General features: G+C 53.4%; 1 protein-coding gene across 3 annotated transcripts in view; it reads left to right on the top strand.

The window, feature by feature from the left end:
* The window catches only part of SPTBN4 (spectrin beta, non-erythrocytic 4), a 78,673-nt gene that overhangs the window by 21,327 nt on the left and 37,180 nt on the right, over positions 1-20,166 (top strand). For 2 of the 3 annotated variants that reach the window (XM_018062428.1, XM_018062429.1), the window contains exons 9-18: positions 68-255; positions 330-447; positions 892-1,050; positions 1,788-2,090; positions 2,875-3,025; positions 6,772-7,711; positions 9,187-9,324; positions 12,035-12,785; positions 14,678-14,880; positions 18,515-18,605. In XM_018062428.1, coding sequence (XP_017917917.1) covers positions 68-255; positions 330-447; positions 892-1,050; positions 1,788-2,090; positions 2,875-3,025; positions 6,772-7,711; positions 9,187-9,324; positions 12,035-12,785; positions 14,678-14,880; positions 18,515-18,605 — 3,042 coding nt within the window. Of the gene's footprint in view, positions 1-67; positions 256-329; positions 448-891; positions 1,051-1,787; positions 2,091-2,874; positions 3,026-6,771; positions 7,712-9,186; positions 9,325-12,034; positions 12,786-14,677; positions 14,881-18,514; positions 18,606-19,995; positions 20,105-20,166 lie in introns of those variants that run through there. The other variant, XM_018062430.1, reaches the window with a different exon arrangement.

Consider the following 20,166-nt stretch of genomic DNA (forward strand, 5'->3'; position numbering starts at 1 on the left):
GCCTGGGAACCATACGGGGCTGCATCTGGGAGGAGACTGACCCCCCTCCCTTCCTCTGCCGGGTCAGGTCCTGGACCAGGTGCTGGAGGTGGGGAAGGTCATTGAGCACTACGAGGAGCTGGCGACCGAGCTGCTGGCCTGGATCCACCGCACCGTGGGTCTCATCAGCAACCAGAAGTTTGCCAACTCATTAAGTGGGGTGCAGCAGCAGCTTCAGGCTTTCACGGCCTATTGCACGCTGGAGAAGCCTGTCAAGTGAGGCCTGGCTCAGAACGGAGGGTGGCAGGTGGAGGTGTGGAGGCAGGGCTCCTGAGCTCAGGCCCCTTCAGGTTTCAGGAGAAGGGAAACCTGGAGGTGCTGCTGTTCAGCATCCAGAGCAAGCTGCGGGCCTGCAACCGTCGTCTCTACGTGCCCCGGGAGGGCTGTGGCATCTGGGATATTGACAAGGTGAGGCTGAGGATGTAGGGCAGAGGAAGGGTTGCCCTGTGAGGTTGTATAGGTTGTGCACTGCTCAAGGGAGCTCTTCACATTGCAGATGTCATGCATCTGACATCCATTCTGATGGTTTTTCCAACAGTAAAGGGTCATGAGGAAGCAAGATTTTTTTTCCAGTGTGTGCAAAGGTGCCAAAGTGCTGAGCATGACCTCAGACAGAGAAGCCAAGGCCATTACTGTGGGGCATTATTGGAATCTTATTTATTTATTTGGCTGCCCCAGGTCTTCACTGCAGCATGTGGGATCTTAGTTGTGGCATGTGAACTCAGTTTTGGTATGTGGGATCTAGTTCCCTGACGAGAGATGGAACCAGGGTCCCTGCATTGGGAGCGCAGAGTCTTAGTCTCTGGACTACCAGGGAAGTTCTGAGCTGTTGGAATCTGACTGCCTCTCTAGGCATGGGGACAACTGGAGAAGGCAGAACATGAGCGAGAGGCTGCCCTCCGGGCTGAGCTGATCCGGCAGGAGAAGCTGGAACTGCTGGCCCAGAGGTTTGACCACAAGGTGGCCATGCGGGAGAGCTGGCTGAATGAGAACCAGCGCCTGGTCTCCCAGGTACAGGGCGAAGGGCTTGGCTCCGGGGGAAAGGGAGAAAGGGTGAGGCTGACGGCCTTGGGACCAGAAAGGGAGATTTCTCGATTTCCTAAGCAACAGAGAAGTGTTGGATTAGTCTTCTAGGTGACAAATGAAGGTGGGACGGGAGAACTGGTTTCCTAAGTGACTGGTCGGGGAGGGATGTGGGCTTGCTCTCCAGGGTAATAGGAGAGTGAGGCTGGTCTCCAGGGTAACTAGAGAGGACAGAATTAGTCTCTTTAGAATTAGGGAGAGTAGTTAATTATCCCTTAAGTGATAAAGGAGGTTGTTATCAGGTGTCCAGTGTAACTCAGAAGAATAGAATTGGTCTCCTAAACAACAGGATAGGGTAGGCCTGGTCCTCAGTCTCTAAGGAAATGGAAGGATAGGGCTTGTTTCCTGGGTAACAAATTTAGGGTTAGAGGTGTAACAGGGAATGGTGGGGCTGGTCTCCAGGGTAACTGGGGGGGATGATGAGACTGGTCTCTAGGGTAACTGGGGATAGTGGGGCTGGTCTCCAGGGTGACAGGGAAGGTTGGAGATGGTCTCCAAAGTAACTTGGGGTGATGGGGTTGATCTCCAGGGTAACAGGGAAGGATGGGACTGGTCTCCAGGGTAACAAGAGCAGGTAGGGGAGTTTCCAGGGTCACACAGGGTCAAGGTAACAGGTTAACTGCTGAGTCATTATGGATGAGCATCTGTGGCCTGCCCTGCCCCAGGACAATTTTGGGTATGAGCTGCCGGCGGTGGAGGCAGCCATGAAGAAGCACGAAGCCATCGAGGCAGACATAGCAGCCTATGAGGAGCGGGTGCAGGGCGTGGCAGAGCTGGCCCAGGCCTTGGCAACTGAAGGTTACTATGATGCCCGCCGGGTGGCAGCCCAGCGTGACAGTGTCCTGCGCCAGTGGGCCCTGCTGACCGGGCTGGTAGGTGCCCGGCGGACACGGCTTGAGCAGAACCTGGCTCTGCAGAAGGTCTTCCAGGAGATGGTGTACATGGTGGACTGGATGGAGGAGATGCAGGTAGGGGCCAGATCGGGCACCAGTGATGGGGGTGGCATACCTGGAGGGGTGGGAGGGGTCCTTATCCTGAAAGAGTTGTCAAAGATGGAGAGGGAAGAGAAGAGAGACAGAAAGAGATAACGAGAAAGGGAGACAAAAAGAGTGAAAGATACAGAGAGACACAGAGGCAGAGGAAGAACGTATGAAAGACAGAAAAATACCCGGAGAAATAGATAAAAAGACACAGTAGTACAGAGACAATCAGGGACAGACAGAGACAGAGATTAAGTCAGAGGAAGACTGAAACAGTTTCAGAGAAAGAAATCAGAGAAAAAACCAGAGAAGCAGACCCAAAGGTATCACCAGAAATCTATTAAAAGTTGGCTACAGAGAACACACAGGAAGATGGAATCCATTTGAGAAAGAGAGAGAGACCTATGGGAGAAAGATAGTTGGATAAAGAGCGAGATGGAGATAAGATGATGGAAGCAGAGAGAGAGAGATACAGACACAAGACATGGAGGGAAAGAGATAGGAATCGAGATGGAGGCAGAGAAATATAAACAAGAAAGGGATGAAGGCAGAGAGAGAGAGACAGAGCCCAGAACTACGGAGACGATGAGAGACGGAGCATCCAGAGAGACAGAGATGGAGAGAGGTGATTACAGAGGCATGGGGTCTGAGACAGAGATCAGAGTTTAGGTGATGGAGTAGAGGAGCGAAGGCTGGTGTGGGTGGTGGGTGGAAGGGGGAGTGGCCTGAGGGCTGATGCCCAAGCTACACTCAGGGCAGCTCTTACTTGCAGGCTCAGCTGCTGTCCCGGGAGTGTGGGCAGCACCTGGTGGAGGCGGAGGACCTGTTGCAGAAGCATGGACTGCTGGAGGGGGACATCGCGGCCCAGAGTGAGCGGGTGGAGGCCCTCAATGCTGCTGCCCTGCGTTTCTCACAGCTGCAGGGTGAGTCTGGGGCTGAGGACTGGGGTGGAGACTTTCAGGGCTTGTGCTAATAGAAGGAGAATGTCAAAAAAAATTAAAAAAAAAAAAAGAAGCAGCAGAATGTCTCCTGAGATACAGATCAAGAAGTGAGCTCCCTGTCTTTGGAGGTATCCAAACACCAACTAGGATCACACTCCATCAGGGATATCACGTGGGAAATTAGTGCCTTGAGTGCGAGGCTGGCCCACATGACTTCTTCCTGCTTTGAGATTCTGCAGTAATAGTTCACGTTTTTTGAACATTTGTTATGTGCTAAGCCTTTCACAGTGGGGTCTCAGTGAATACCATAAAAGGACTGGGTAAGGCAGTTATTGTCAAGGCCTGTTCAGCATCAAGTGATAGAAACTCAATTTCAATTAAGGAGAACAAGAGAAGATATTGGCTGATGTAACTAAATGTGTAAGAAGGGTTGAGTTTTGCTTCAGGTATGGCTGGATCCAGGGATAGTTCAGTGATGCTTTTAAGACTCCACCTGTCTCCACCTCTAATGTTTATGTTTGTGTCACTATTGGGCAGTCCCTCCCCTTGTGGTGTAAATCTGGGACCATCCAGCCCACATTTACATCCCAGCAGCTTCACAGATCCAGCAAGAGACAGGCCCCTTTCTCCCAATATTCTGGCAAAAGGCCCAAGGAAAGCTTTCATTAGCCCATGGTGGGTTCCATTCCCACCACTCAGCCAAGCATTATGGCCCGGGGCTACATACATGATCTAATTGGCCACATCTATGTGACATGCTCACCCAGGGCCAAGAGTGGGGTCAGCTCTCTCCAAAGACACGAACTGAGAAGGGGGCAGGGATGAGATGCCATTAGCAGAAGCAGGGGCGTGGATATCGACAGGCAAAAACTTAGACTGACTCTAGAAAGGTTCTCATTTTCGTGGTGTCAACACCCTCCAGCTAAAGACCACCAGGAGCCCTGCTGCAGTCTAATCAAGCTTGATTTGCATGCATGGGAGTGTGGGGACCATGGGGCACCTTAGTAAGAAGATGTTAAGAGGGGCTTATTGTAGGACGTGGGCTGTGTCCGGTGATTTGGGATGACTTAACGTAGTGTATTTTGCTGCAGGTTGGATGCTATCAGGAAGTGGGGGTAATTAGATGATTGTGCGTCTTAATCATTTTTAGCCAGGTGGTGGGAGGAACAGGACAGGCAGGAACATGACTGGCAGGAGTGGTTCACCTTGGCCAGGCGTGGGTAGGCAGGCAGGTGACTGTTTTGTGGTTTGCACAGTGATCTTGTTTTGTGTGCATGCAGACATGATTGTGGAATGGTCTTGTCTTCGTCTCCATCATGATTGCCGAGTGGTCTTTTTTTTTTTTTTTTAATAATTTTATCTATTTATTTTTTGGTTGTATTGGGTCTTTGTTGCTGTGCGGGCTTTTCTTTAGTTGTGGTGAATGGGGGCAACTCTCTCGTTGTGGTGCATGGGCGTCTCATTGCGGTGGCTTCTCTTGTTGCTGAGCGTGGGCTCTAGGGCGCATGGGCTTCATTAGTTGTAGTTCCCTGGCTCTGGAGCACAGACTCAATAGTTGTGCCCCATGGGCTTAGCTGTCCTGTGGCATGCGGGATCTTCCCAGAGCAGGGGTCGAAGCTGTGTCTCCTGGATTGGCAGGTGGATCCTTAACCACTGAGCCACCGGGGAAGCCCTGCTGAGTGGTCTTGTCTGATGTTTTGCCTTGTGCAACTGTGTATGAGTGCTGACAGCATCAAGACTGCTTTTTTCTTTCTCACTGATGAGGAAACAGGTTCAGAGGTGCAGAACCGATAAGAGGGTTTGGAGGCTGATCTATCTCACTGCTTTATCTGGAGCTAAGGCCCTTGGGAATCCTGGTGCATTGTTAGAAAATGAAGAGGCACTCCAGCTTTCAGGGGCTACCCAGGTGGTGTAGTGGTTAAGAATCCTCCTGCCACTGCAGGAGATGTGGGTTCGATCCCTGGGCTGGGCAGATCTCCTGGAGGAGGAAATGGGAATCCACTCCAATATTCTTGCTTTGAAATTTCCACAGACAGACGAGCCCAGCATGCGCACACACTCCAGCTTGCAGGATGGTCCGGGGAGTTTCTCACTCTCATGGGCTGGGATATGTCCTAAGAGAAAATGTTGAGGTCTCCTTCCAAGCCCCAGTGCAGGTATCCGCATCCTAGCTCAGCCCATCACCAGCCTCACAACCCCAAGAGGCATCATTCATTCATCATCCTTCACCCTTCATTCTTATGGATGTTTGTCCAGGAGGCTCTGCCTGTCTTTTCCTTGTGAGATCTCAGCTCCCAGTGATAATGCACCAGCAGTACTGTGGAAACAGCAAAGAGGCTAGTGTAGGGTGTGTGTTGTCATGGTAACGGGAGACAGCAGTGTGTGTGTTGTCATGGTGACGGGAGGCAGCTCTGCCTGCGAAGTGGTCCAGAGTTGGCCTCCTGATGTACCACTTCTTAGCTGATCCTGAGCAAGCAGCTTCCCTCCCTGAGTATGAATTTCTTCATCGGCAAGATGGAGCTAAGGAGGATATTGGCCTTATAGAATGGTTGTGAGAACTCAGTGTCATTGGGTCAGAGTAAGCGCTGGATACATGGATGCCACTGATGTTTATTATTCAGTTAGGTGGCTTGGAATTTGGGTCAATTTCAGTGAATGTCCAGCAATGCATAAACCTCACATGCCATCTAGGGCAGTGTCTCTCCCACTGTTTTGACCCAGTAAGAAATACATTTACCTCATGACCCACAGTTCACAGGCACACGTGCAGACACACAGAGACACAAAGCCTTTGGAAAACAACGCTTCCCCTTACTTCTCATATTTTCTATTCATTCTACTCTGTTCCACTAAAGAAATGCTGACTGCCACCCATTAAGTTAATCTCATAGTTCTCAAACCAGAGATCCAGGTGTGTGCCTGCGTGCTAAGTCACTTCAGTCGTGTCCGACTCTTTACAACCCCATGGACTGTAGCCTGCCAGGCTCCTCTGTCCATGGGGCTCTCTAGGCAAGAATGCTGGAGTGGGTTGCCATGCCCTCCTCCAGCAGATCTTCCCAACCCAGGGATTGAAACCACGTCTCCTGGCGCTCCTCCATTGCAGGCAGGTTCTTTAAGAGGTCCAGGAGGAAGGTGAAATATTTGAAGATAAAAAGGAGTTTAGGTGATCACTGGGTTAAGAGATAAGATGACAGAGGATGAGAGGAGAGTCAAAACATAGGTTAAGAATAGAGAGGTTTCATTTTGTCCATTTCTGAAGGAAAAACCCTGCACTTACACCAACATATAAAGATTCTAGGATTCTCTGATTCTCCGATTCCATCCCTCATTCAGTCAGTAAGTCACCGTTTTCACTAAGCGACTGCCCTGGGCTCCACCATGTGCTGGGCAGTGGTGGGAACATGGTCTGATGGAGACAGCCCCAGGTCTTGTCCTTATGGGACTCCCACCCCAATGGGAGACACAGAATCTTCGCAACAGCCCAGAGGGGTCAGAGGTGGGATGAGGGAGTCAGAGGCAGACTGGCCCGCGCTGGGATGGGGAAACAAAGAAGCCTGCGAGAGGCTGGTAAGGTGCCTGCTCCAGATTTGAAGTTTTGGGGAAGGCTGCCAGGAGGAGGGGACGCATAATCTGACATCTGGTAAAGTCGGGCCAAGGACTCTAGCCCCCTCTCTCGGGCGGCTCCTGGTCCGTGCCCAACCTGGGATCTCCCCCTTTCCGTGGCCCAGGTTACCAGCCCTGCGATCCGCAGGTCATCTGCAACCGCGTGAACCACGTGCACGGCTGTCTGGCGGAGCTGCAGGAGCAGGCGGCCAGGCGGCGCGCGGAGCTGGAGGCCTCGCGGAGCCTGTGGGCGCTGCTGCAGGAGCTGGAGGAAGCCGAGAGCTGGGCCCGCGACAAGGAGCGCCTCCTGGAGGCGGCGGGCGGCGGCGGCGCGGCGGGCGCGGCGGGCGCGGCGGGCGGCGCACACGACCTGTCCAGCACCGCGCGCCTCCTGGCGCAGCACAAGATCCTGCAGGGCGAGCTGGGCGGGCGGCGGGCGCTGCTGCAGCAGGCCCTGCGGCGGGGCGAGGAGCTGGCCGCGGCCGGTGGCGCCGTGGGCCCGGGCGCCGAGACGGTGCACCTGGCGGGCCTGGCGGAGCGCGCGGCGAGCGCGCGGCGGCGCTGGCAGCGGCTGGAGGAGGCGGCGGCGAGGCGCGAGCGGCGGTTGCAGGAGGCGCGGGCGCTGCACCAGTTCGGCGCGGACCTCGACGGGCTCCTGGACTGGCTTCGCGACGCCTACCGCCTGGCAGCCGCGGGCGACTTCGGCCACGACGAAGCGTCCAGCCGCCGCCTGGCCCGCCAGCACCGCGCACTCACAGGGGAGGTGGAGGCGCATCGCGGGCCCGTGGGCGGCCTGCGGCGCCAGCTGGCGACACTGGGGGGCGCCAGTGGCGCCGGGCCCCTGGTGGTGGCACTGCAGGTGCGCGTGGTGGAGGCCGAGCAGCTGTTCGCCGAGGTGACCGAGGTGGCTGCGCTGCGGCGCCAGTGGCTGCGCGATGCCCTCGCTGTCTACCGCATGTTCGGCGAGGTGCACGCGTGCGAGCTGTGGATTGGGGAGAAGGAGCAGTGGCTGCTGGCCATGCGCGTGCCCGATTCATTGGACGACGTCGAGGTGGTGCAGCACCGGTGAGCGCGCACCGGTGGGACTCCTGGTCCCCTTCGTCCCGCACGCAGTCTCGATTTCCTTGATTCACCAATTTCCCCATATTCACACACTTGGAACCAGTGTGTGTGTGCTTAGTCGCTCAGTAGGGTCTGACTTTTTGCCACCCCATTGGACTGTACAGCCCACCAGGCTCCTCTGTCTATGCGGTTTCCCAGGCAGAAATACTGGGATGGGGTTGCAATTCCCTTCTCCAGGGGATCTTCCCAGCAAAATGGGAATGATATTTACTGGTCCCAACCTCATGGGCTCCTGGAGGACAGTAAATGTGCAAAGTAATTAGCAAATGCCTGGGTCCAGGGAGCATTCCAGGGGCGTTTACTGCTATTCCTGTGAGACTTATAGTCACTTGGCTATATTAACCTCCAGAGATGGCTCAGCATGATCCCTCCGCTGGGACTCCCGTCCCTAGATGGGAAGGATGTTACCCCTTGCATAGATGTTACCTCCCCAGCTAATAAAACTGCTCTGACCCTTGTCACTTTCTCTTCCCTCACCTCACTTTACATTTCTTCATAGCAATTACCACCCTGGGACATATTAGATACTGATTTATCTGTTGGCAGACTTAGAGATGGGTCATTAAGTCAGTGGATGGACCCTCTGCACCCCTCTCTCTGAGCATATTCATCCATCCACTCATTCGGTGGATACTTATTGAGCCCTTGCTCTGTTCCAGGCCTTGGGCTGGGCGTTGCTGGAAACACAGGCCTGGTCCCCTCTGTTACTGGGCCCACAGTTACCCAAGCCACAGCCTTGGACATTGTTTTAAACAAGGGAAGACCATAGCCAGCTTAAAACGGTTCTCTCTGGCTGCCACATAGAGAGTGGGCTGGAGGGGGTGAGAACAGTGGCTGGGAGCCTAGAGAGGCAGCTAGGGTGGGGGCTCAGACAGGAGAGGACAGGACTGGACCAGGGCAGGAACCCAAGAGGACAGGCCGTGGGGGCAGACAGGCTTAGGGCTCTGGCCTAGGGAATGGCCGGGGTTGTGGGGAGGGGGAAGGGAGGGAGGGGAGCTGTCCCTGGGATGGAGACCCAGAGGAAGAACAAACTAGGGGAGATGTTGAAGTGAGTGTGAGTCACAGCAAAGAGCCCAGACAAAGAGCACAGCAGGCTTTAAGGTGGGGGACAGGCTCAAAAGGGATAATGTTGAGGCTGGAGACATGTGGGACTGATGGGCTGGGGGGCAAGGGCGGAAGCTGTGGGGGTGGGTGAGATGGACCAGGCAGGATGTGAGGGAAAGCTGAGAGGGCCCAGGGCAGAGCCCTGAGGGACCTAACACTTAAGTGGCAGGTAGAAGAAGAGGAGGCAGCAGAGGAGCCTGAGGAGATCAGGTTGAGAGTTCAGAGGAGAACCAGGAGAAGGCAGTTTCACAGAAGCCAGTGAACAGGTCCCCAGCGTCCAGGCCTCACTGATCGTGTCCATCCTTCTTCCGCAGATTTGAAAGTCTGGACCAGGAGATGAACAGTCTGATGGGCCGTGTCCTGGATGTGAACCACACGGTTCAGGAACTGGTGGAAGGAGGTCACCCCAGCTCAGATGAGGTGCGTTCCTGCCAGGACCACCTCAACAGCAGGTAAGTGAAGCCTGGGGCTGGAAGTCCTTCTGAGTCCCAGGCCAGTTCTTCCTGTCATTCTTTTCCTCAGTCACTCAACTATAGAGGTCAAGAATGTGCCCTTTCAAACTCCTGAGATGATAAGGTGGTTGTTGTTGTTGTTCATTCGACCCCCTGGATCACAGCACCCTAGGCTTCCCCATCCTTCACTATCTCCCAAAGTTTGCTCAAACTCATGTCCACTGAGTTGGTGATGCTATCCAACCAGCTCATCCTCTGTTGCCCCCTTCCTCTCCTGCCCTCCATCTTTCCCAGTATCAGAGTCTTTTCCAGTGAGTCAGCTCTTCAAATCAGGTGGCTAAAGTGTTGGAACTTCGGCTTCAGCATGAGTCCTTCTAGTGAATAAGGGCTGCAGGCCACCTAGTAAATTAGCAAAATCTTGAAAAAAAATGATAATTCCCAGTGTTAGCGATGATGTGGTAAATTGAGGATAGAATACATTTCAATGGGCTCTTAATTTACTTGTTCAGAAATGATGTATTGAGAATCCACTAGCTGCCAGGAATTTTTCCAAGCACTTAAAAAAAAATCTCCCAATATCCCAATTGCCATAGTAAAGTTTCCAGCATTCAGAACTCTTTAAGAGTAGTAACCAATTAAATCTTTCCCCTAGAACACTACAAGTAGTTCTTGCAAGGTACGATTCATAGATAAACACACAGATCCAGAGAGGTGAATTCCTTATCCAGGATTACTCAATCTAGTAAGCAGGAGTCAAACCCAGTTCTACCTGAATCCAGAGCTGAGGCCCTTGACCACATATTGCAGTCTTCCCAGCAACTCTGTGGGGGTGTAAATACCCATATAAGAAAGGAGGAAACAGGAGCTCAGAGAGGTAAAGGTGGCCTAAGGTCCCACGGGAAATTAGGTGGGGATCAAGCCTGAATTTGAAGTTGAATTTGTCTGACTCCAGACTGTGCCCTTAACTGCTGTGCTGTCAGATCCCAATATCCAGTGATTTCCAAGCGTCTGTATCCTCAACAATCCCAGGGTACCAGGGCCTAAAAAGATAATGACAGCTAGTGATTTATGGCCATTAGTGAGATGATGCGCCAGTGCTTTAGCCACAAGAACTCATTAAACAGCCAGTGACGTGGACATAATTATCTGCCTTTTTTCAAATGAGAAAAGAGAAACGAAAATGATTTGCCCAAGTTCACATGGTGGGTCTGGCCAGAGCAGAATTTGAACCTGAGCCCTTCTGATTTCAGAGTCCTAATCTCTGCCCTTGTGCTATGTCCATTCTAGAGGGGACAGAGAGAGAGTTAAGAAATAAACAATAAAAGAACAAGATATTTGGAGAATTGTAAAGATTCATGCTAGGAAACCAAACCAGTCAAACCTAAAGGAAGTCAACCCTGAATATTCATTGGAAGGATTGATACTGAAGCTGAAGCTCCAATGCTTTGGCCACATGATGCAAAGAGCTGACTCACTGGAAAAGACCCTGATGCTGGGAAAGATTGAGGGCAGGAGGAGAAGGGGATGACAGAGGATGAGATGGTTGGCTGGCATCACCGACTCGATGGACATGAGTTTGAGCAAACTCGAGGAGATAGTAAAGGACAGGGAAGCCTAGCATTTTGTGGTCCGGCAGTATCATCACTTGCTTGAGGGCACAGAGCAAATTAAAAAAAAAAAATCTTTTGACGGCGCCTACAGACCTTAGTTCCCTGACCAGGGATCAAACCTGTGCTCACTGTATTGGCAGTGTGGAGTCTTAACTACTGGACCATGAGGGAAGTCCCATAAATTTATTTTAGGATAAAATAAATTTGACTCAGCACCTGGCTTATAGAACATGCTCAACTACTGTTTATTGCATCCAACATATTATCTGATGTCATAAGCTGACAGATTTCACATTCTTTGGTTCCAGAACCCTTTGCATGCTTAAAAGCAATTTAAGGACCCCCAAAGAGCTTGATTAATGGGTTATATCTGTCAGTATTTACTATATTAGAAATTAATACTGAGTAATGTAAAATAGTAAGTCGTTAAAATAACAATAATAAACTTACTATGGTAACATAACTTTTTAAATGAAAAAGTGACTATTTTTCAAAACAAACAAAAAATGTAGCAAGAAAAATGGTGTTGTTTTGCATTAAAAAGAAATTATTATTTACTTTGGCTGTGCTGAGTCTTTGTTGCGGTGAGAGCTTCTCTATTTGCCTGTGTGGGATCTTAGTTCCCCCACCAGGGATAGAACCCAGCCCCCAATGCAGGGGGTCTTATCCATTGGAGTCTTATCCATTGGACCAGCAGGAAAGTCCCTGTTTTGCATTTTTGCACATCTCTTTAATGTCTGGTTTAAGAGAAGGCAGCTGAGTACTCAGGTCTGCTTCTGCAATCAGTCTTTTTCCTGTAGCTTCTGGAAATCTCCACAGTATACTCGGCACAGAATGAAAGTGAAAAGGCAAATAGCGTCTTAGCATTTTGATGAAGATAGCTTTGCCCTCGCTCAGGTTACATTTTGAGAACCGCTGTTCTAAGCAAATGTGCCCGGCAGAGTCCATTTTACACAGGCAGGAACTGGGGCTTGGGGAGATAAGGATGACATTCCAAGGTCACACAGTGGCTGGGTTCCACCCAGGGTCATGGGCCCTCCGCACCCAAGGCGGGGCGGGGGTCTCCGTCTTCCTTACGCTGCCCTGCTTCTCCTGGGTAGGTGGAACCGCATCGTGGAGCTGGTGGAACAGCGAAAAGAAGAGGTGAGCGCGGTGCTGCTGGTGGAGAACCATGTGCTGGAGGTGGCGGAGGTGCGCGCCCAGGTGCGCGAGAAGCGGAGGGCTGTGGAGAGCGCGCCCCGGGCGGGCGGCGCCCTGCAGTGGCGCCTTAGCGGCCTGGAGGCGGCTTTGCAAGCGCTAGAGCCGCGCCAGGCGGCCCTCCTGGAGGAGGCGGCCCTGCTGGCTGTGCGCTTCCCGGCTCAGGCTGCGCGGCTGCATCAGGGTGCGGAGGAACTGGGCGCTGAGTGGGGCGCTCTGGCCGGCGCGGCTCAGGCCTGTGGCGAGGCGGTGGCGGCGGCCGGACGCCTGCAGCGCTTTCTGCACGACCTAGACGCCTTCCTGGACTGGCTGGTGCGCGCCCAAGAGGCGGCGGGCGGCGGCGAGGGGCCCCTGCCCCGCAGCCTGGAAGAGGCGGACGCCCTGCTGGCGCGCCACGCGGCGCTCAAGGAGGAAATGGACCAGCGAGAGGAGGACTACGCGCGCATCGTGGCGGCCAGCGAGGCGCTGCTGGCGGGCGACGGCGCGGAGCTGGGCCCGGGCCTGGCACTCGACGAGTGGCTGCCACACCTCGAACTTGGTTGGCACAAGCTGCTCGGCTTGTGGGAGGCGCGCAGGGAGGCGCTGGTCCAGGCGCACGTCTACCAGCTCTTTCTGCGCGACCTACGCCAGGCACGAGCGGTGCTACGCAACCAGGTGCCCGCTTCGGGGGTTGGCACGTGTTGGGGTCTGAGGCCGCAGGGGATTTCGGGAACAGAAAACTGTATGGAGGAGTGTGTTTGCGGGGACCACTGGGTTCCTGGCGTACCTCATGCTGCGGGGGAGAGGGGGGCGCGGGTATCTAGTATGAATAGCTGGGTTTGTGAATAATCCGGTGTGAACAAGCGTGGGTGTGTGTATAACAGAATTTGAGTATTACGATGGGGAGGAGGGTGTCTTACTCTGTTAGAGGTGACTAAGAGTTTGTGGACTGTTCTGAGTGAGTAATGCACTTGGACGTTCTTTGGAGTGACTTCCTGGGTTTGTGGGTTATCTGGAGGGAAATAAGAGTATGCGTTTGATTGGTGATGGTTAATGGGGTTTAAAGAAGCTCTTGGGGTGGATAACAGAGGATGAAGGTTAGGGCAGGAAGGTTCAGGTTGAGGGATTCTTGTGGTTAGTAAATGATTGTGGATTATGTGGCTGTGGGGGCCTAAGTTAGCAGACTATCTTCTCGGGAATGGCAGATTGCACAGCGTCACTGCGTTTATTATGGTGTGAGGAGTCAAGTGCCATGGTTATCTGGGAACAGCTGATCCAATTCAAGGATCTTTCTGAGGCGGCGGGCGGGAACCAAGTTTGAAGATTTGGACAAGATAAAAACACCTAGTTTTCAGATTGTCCAAGAGTAGGTACCAGCTTTTAGGAATCATTTTAGAAAACATGGGCTTCCCAGGCAGTGCTACTGGTAAAGAATCTGCCTGCCAAGGCAGGAGATGCAAGAGACGAGGGTTCAATCCCTGGGTTGGGAAGATCCTGGAGGAGGAAATGGCAACCCACTCCAGTATTCTTGTCTGGGAAATCCCATGGACAGAGGAACCGGGCAGGCTATAGTCAGTGGGGTCACACAGAGTCAGACAGGACTGAGCAGGAGCATCTGTTGGAAAGCATGACAGCCTGTGCTGGTGTCAAGAGAAAGCTGGCTTAGACGGAGGATGAGCTGGAGGAGCAGACAGCAGGCCCCTAGAATCATGAGGTTCCTAAACACTTCAGTTGAGGTGGCCTTGAGATGCTCATTCTGATCCACCCATGTTACCAGTTAGAAAACTAACCCCAGAGAGGGAAGGAACTTCCTTGAAGTCACATGGCACCTGCTAAGTCTTCATCAATTAATCAAATACTTACTGAGTGCCTACGCTATATCAGGTACTTTTCTGGAGCTGAGCACAGAAGAAACAGAACACGAAATCCCATCCTCATGTGGCTGGCATTTGTGTGTGTGTGTGTGTGTGTGTGTGTCTGTGGAGGAGATGGAGGAGATGATAAAAAAAGTAACTGCATATATATCATGTCAGATATACGCTATGAAGGGATTTCCTAGGTGGCTCAGTGGGAAAGAATCCACCTGCCAAGCAGGAGATTCGGGTTCACTCCCTGGGTCGGGAAGATCCCCTGGAGAAGGGAATGGCAACCCACTCCAGAATGCTTGCCTGGAAAATCCCATGGACAGAGGAGCCTGGTGGGCTACAGTCCATGGGGTTGCAAAGAGTCGGACACAATTTAGGGATTAAAGAACAACAACAAATATGCTGTGAAAAACAATAAAGCAGAGTAAAGGGATAGCTGGTGGGGGTGGGGGGGAGGCGTGGAGAGGATGATATTTTTGACAGAAGGTCAGAGACCTGAGGAAAGTGAAAGAGCCAGCATGGGGATATCTGAAGGGAACAGCATGGGACAAGGACCTGACGTGGGGCCATGTCTGACACGTTCAGTGCTAGAGCCTAGGGAGCAGGGGAGAGCAAAGTGGTGGCTGGGCAGGCCGGGAGCCCCCCCCCCCCATCCTGGATGGAGCAGGGCCGAGCATAGCCTCCCCCGTCCCCCGTCCCCAGGAGATGGCACTGTCAGCTCAGGAGCTGCCAGGCACCGTGGAATCAGCGGAGGAGGCACTGAAACGGCACCGCGATTTCCTCACCACGATGGAGCTGAACCAGCAGAAGATGCAGCTGGCCGTGCAGGCTGCCGATGGCCTGCTGAGACAGGGCAACGCCTACGGGGAGCAGGCCCAGGAGGCTGTGACGCGGCTGCTGGAGAAGTAGGTCCCTCAGACCCCCGGGGCCCAGGGGCTGGGATTCAGCAGAGGAGGGGTGACGAGGCCAGAATTCCCTTCCCTTCCATCATATTGCTGCTTCTCTCTGGTTTTTTGGCTGAGCCATGAGGCTTGTGGGATCTTGGTTCCCTGACCAGGGATCGAACCATGCTCCCTGCAATGGAAGAGCTGAGTCCTAAGCACTGGACCTCCAGGAAATTCTCTGTCTCTCTCTGATTTCTACTTAATTCCATATTGCTTTAGATTTGATTTAAATTGATGTTGGTGAAAAGGTAACTTGTGGTTGATAACCCCAAAGCTGGAGAAGTATATATACTGTGAAAAGTTTCTCTCCCAAGCCTGCCCTCAGCCTGGAATAGTAGGACTGGTTGTTACAATGTTAACATCTACTGTGTGTCAAGCACTATTCTAGGCCTTGGACAAAACAGCAATCCCTCCCTTCCTAAGAAATAGTCCAGCCCTCAAGCAGTGACAGGGAAGCCTGGCATGCTGCAGTCTGTGGGGTCGAAAAGAGTCACTGTGGGGTCGCAAAGAATCGGACACCACTTAGCGACTGAACACAGCACCAGAGTCCTTATGGGATTTCCTTCAGGCCTGCTTCTTCCTGTCGTCACCGTTTCTCCTCGTCCTTGTGACCCCAGCTTTCTCCTCTCTGGCATGAGTGAGGCAGGATGAGAGCCTAATACTGCTCTGCCTTTTGTCTCCCGATGGAAATCATACCCCGTCCCTCCACCACTGTCCAGAGTCCTGAGGCCCCAGCCCCTGATCTGTCTGGCTCTGGCATCCTTTTCCCCTAAATTCATTTGGGGGAATGGATAGTGGAGTTTGCTAAAGGAAACTTGTATGGGGATTCTCATCCTGAGGAAACAAATTCCTGATCTAGTGTCCCCAACTCCAGGCCTGGCACCTTTCTTTTACTCCATGTTTCCTTTTTTTTTTTTTAAATGTATTGGCTTTATTTATTTGGCCATATCGGGTCTTAGTTGCCACACACGGGATCTTCACTGCATGCCACGGACTCTCTAGTTGCGGCACACGGGCTTAGATGCTCCAAGGCATATGGGAATCTTAGTTCCCTAACCATGAATCAAACTCAAATCCCCTGCATTGCAGGGCAGACTCTTAACTGCTGGACCACCAGGGATGTCCTTCACCTTTCTTGAGTATCTACTCTCCGCCAGGCTCTGCAGAATCAGGAGGAGGAGGAGCCTGGAGGGCTGTTCTTTTGAGTCATGCCTTTCTTCCCTTGAAGTCATTACTTGCTTCTTTCGTTCTATTGTTTATTCATTTATTCTTCAGCCATTTAAACAGGGACTGAGTCCATGCTGTGTTCCTGGCTCCATGTGGGGCAGTGCCGGGCATCCCCTGGTAATGGGATCAGAACACGGTTCCATCCCTCACAGAGCTCTCATGCCATCTGGCAAGGATGGCCAAGAATGGTCAGGGCCGGGCTGGGGGAAGCATGGGCAGAATCGGCAGGTCCAGGATGGAAGAGGTGCAGGGGTCTGAGGGAGCCCTGGGGTCAGACAGGGCTGGGTCCCAGTCCCAGCTCTGCCTGTCAACCTGTGAGATTCAGGGCATGTCACTTCTCTCTCCCCATGGGGCTCACCTCCCCTGGAACCTGGCCCTGCCCTGCGTGAAAAGATGTTCTTGCGTTTTGTCTGCATTTGGCACATGAGGCTCAGAGAGGGGAACAGACTGGCCACAGGTCACGGCTGTTTTCTCACCCTCCAGGAGACAAAGGGTTTCTCTCATCCCTGGGACAAGTTGGCTGGTGAAGGCCTGGAGTGACTGAGTTCAGTTCCATTTCAGAGGCATTTCCTGTTTCCTGAGCTGAATTTGAGCAGGAGGGAGTCCATATTCGGCTTGTCTCTGGCCCTTCACGTTCCTCCATCCAGCGGTGTGCTCGGTTATCTTTGTAACTTCCTCTCGCACGCTCCATCTCTTTGCCTCCATCTCTCTGTAATCTATGTCTCTCTGTCTCCTTCTCGCTCCCTGTTTTTTCTACTTAGATCTACATCTGTCTTTTCTGCTGCCTCTCTCTTTTTCTCAGACATTTTACTTCTGTTTCTGACCTCCCTCTTTTTCTCTGCCTGTCTCTCTCTGTCTTTTAAAAGTAATTTCGGGCTGTGCCGGGTCTTCATTGCTGCTCATGGGCTTCTCTTGTTGCAGAGCATGAGCTCTAGAGAGAGAGCTCAGTAGTTTCGGCGCATGGGCTTAGTTGCTCCGTGGTACGTGGAATCTTCCCAGCCCCAGGGATCAAAGCTATGCCCTCTGCATTAGCAGGCAGATTCTTAACCAGTGGGCCGCGAGAGAAGTCCCCTCTATGTCTCTCTTGCTTTCTTTCATCAAATACGTATTGAGCACCTACTGTGTGCCAGGCTCCTTTTTTTAGGTACTGGGGAATACAGGGGTGAGCAAAACAGATAAAAATTCCTGCCCTCGTGGAATGACATCCTATGGGGAAGACAGACAGGATAAATATGGGATATATACAGTGTGTTGGATAGTGTTAAGTGCGAAGGAGAACGTTAAAGAAGAAGAAAAAGCCAGAAAGTGTTGGTCAGCGGGCAGGAAGGGTCTTGCTAAGAAGGTGACATTTAAGTACACTTTGAGGAGAGGAGCATTCCAGGCAGAGGAAACAGCCAATGCCAGCCAGCTCTCTGAGCTGGGAGTTGTTTGTTCAAGGCACAGTGAAGTGGGACCCTTTCAGCCCTCTCTGCCGGCCTCTTGGGCGCTTTGCCTGCACTGCAGGCAGGAGGCCAGGCTGCCTGGGGCTGTGATGCCTGCTGGCTCCAGGTTGGCGGGGCCTGCCTCTCTTTGCCTCCCTGCGGCTCCACCCCTGCTCTACCCGTGCCCTGCTTTCATCCCTCTTTTCAGCTCCATTGCAGCCTTCTGTCTGGCTGGCTGTGTCTTACGGGTGGCATCTTGCCACTTCTCTACCTGTCCCTTTCTGGGCTCTCCCTCCCAAGTCTCCCTCAGCCCCTTCCTTTCCCTCTGCTTCCCTGTCTGTGGTGGTCTCTTGATCTCTGTCTCTGGCACCAGCCCGCTTCATTTCTTTTTCTCTGTCTTTCGTATTTCCTCTGTCTCTGGGCCTCTTTCTTGGTCTCTCCCGAGTCTCTGTCAGTCACTCTTTCTGAGGTCTCTGTTTCTCTCTGTCTCTGTTCTTGCGTGTATTTCTGTTTCTCTCTCTAGGTCCTTACATCCTCCTCTGTCTCTCTGAGTCAGTCTGCCTCTCCCTCCTGGTCTGTCTTTCTCTCCAGGAGTCTCTTGTTCTCTTAAGTTTTTGTCTCCCTCGGTATCTCTTACTCTGTCCGTAGCTCTCTGTTCTCTCTCTCTGTGGGGTTGTGTCTGTGTCTAAGTGTCTGCATTTCTTTCTTTCCAGATATCTACCTGTCTCTGTCCCTCTCCACCTCCCCTCTGTCCTCTCCAGCTGTCTCTGGCTTTGCCTTCACTGATGTTTCTTTGCCTTTCCTCGCATCCCCACATTGCTCTCTCCTCTTCCTCGATCGTACATATGCCCCCGGTTCCTAGCCCTGCCAAGTTCGATGTCCTCACAGGCTTGCTGCTAGCGCCCCCAAACTCAGGCTTCCCCCAACTCGTATCTCCTCATCCCCAGGAGCCAAGAAAATCAACTACGGGCCCAGCAATGGCTGCAGAAGCTACACGACCAGCTTGGGCTGCAGCACTTCCTCCGAGACTGCCACGAGGTAGGAACTCTAGCTGAACTCCAGCTCTGCTGGGCACGGGACTTCTTCAAGTGCTCCAGGGCAGAGGCGTGGTGGGGGCAGGGACGCCCCGTCTAAGTGGGTCGCGGAGCGATGTTCACCTGGCACCGCCAGGAGGCGTGCGCATCCTGGCCTCAGTGCGCATGCTCCTCAATTCCCTCCGCCCACGCGGGCGCGGGGAGGCGGGGATGGAGGGAGGGGCCTTGGGCGCCCCTGGCAACGGCGCGCGTCCGCGCCTAAGGGTCCCGCGGGGACGCGCGCTGATCTCACCTTACCCGCAGGAGATTTGTGAGAAGTGCTTTGCTGGGGAGAGGAACCAGAGACAAGGAGAGGGGTATGCGGGGAGGCACGGGTGGACCAGAAATCCAGAGCGCAGCTTCGGTCAGAGGTGGTCCAGGACCAAGACTTCACCCCTTTAAAAGTGTCCAGGAATCAAGCTCTGCCCCTTTGGAGATGATCTGCACACCCGTTAGGATCTCCCCAAAACAGGGGTGGTCTAGAGCCCCTTCTTCATTAGAGACGACTCAGGAGATAGTGTTGCCTTTCTCTCCTTCCTTTGTATTCTATAGAAACTATGCTGGATTCTGACCCCCATAAGAGATGGCCCCATGAGAGATGGCCCAGTGAACATTTTCCTAATCCCAAACAGAGATGATCCTGGTCTTACCTATCTACCTGACCCGGGATAATTAGCAACCCCTCTACGAAGACACAGTACAAGTTTTCTGCAACCAAAGATGGTTCAGGAACCAGGTCCCAGTCTCCCCAGTCAAAGATGATTTGATTCCCGCCATGGTGAACCCCTCTGTTCCACTCCCCCCGCCCCCCCCCCCATGAAATGGTTAAGGGCTTCCATCCTCTCCTCCCAACTCAAGTTCATTAGAGATGGGTCTGGGACTCGAACCCACTAGAGATAGGTTCAGGTACCCCTGTCCCCTGCCTTTTTCCCACTGGGAGATTATTCTGGACTGAGGTCTTAAAGAGTCCAGGCCCCCTGCCACATTTTCCACTCCTGTATAGCTGAGGTAGCCAGGGACCTGAGTCCCTTCCCATCAGAGATGATTCAGAAGCCCACCCCACCTCACCCCCCTCACATCGCTGGGATAGGCCAGGCTCCAGCCTACCCCCCAGCCCCTCTCCGCCGCTGTTTGGCCCTAGGGCCCCTTCCCCCTCTCGTTAGATTGTTCTGGACCAAGCCCAATCATCTGAGATGGCGCAGAACCCCCGCCCCCCACTCCACGCTTTAGGGAGGGTGATGATTTCTGCTCCACCCGCATCTGGGGCCCGGCAGGGAGGCGGGCACCGAGGCAGGCAGGGGGCGCGCGCGGGCGGGCGCGCTGCCGCGGCGCGGGGGCGGGGGAGGGGGCGCGCGTCCGCCGGAGACTCAGCCGTCACCACCGCTGCCGCCGCCGTCGCAGTGGAGGGGCGAGAACCCGCCCGCCCGCCGCAGGGACGCCCCATCAACGCCTCCGCCACTTCAGGTCTCGGGGGCGCCCAGGGGAGGGGGCTGATGCGCGCCCTCGCTGAGGCGGGCGGCGGGTAG

Source organism: Capra hircus, chromosome 18 (assembly GCF_001704415.2).
Source record: "Capra hircus breed San Clemente chromosome 18, ASM170441v1, whole genome shotgun sequence".
Lineage (NCBI taxonomy): Eukaryota > Metazoa > Chordata > Mammalia > Artiodactyla > Bovidae > Capra > Capra hircus.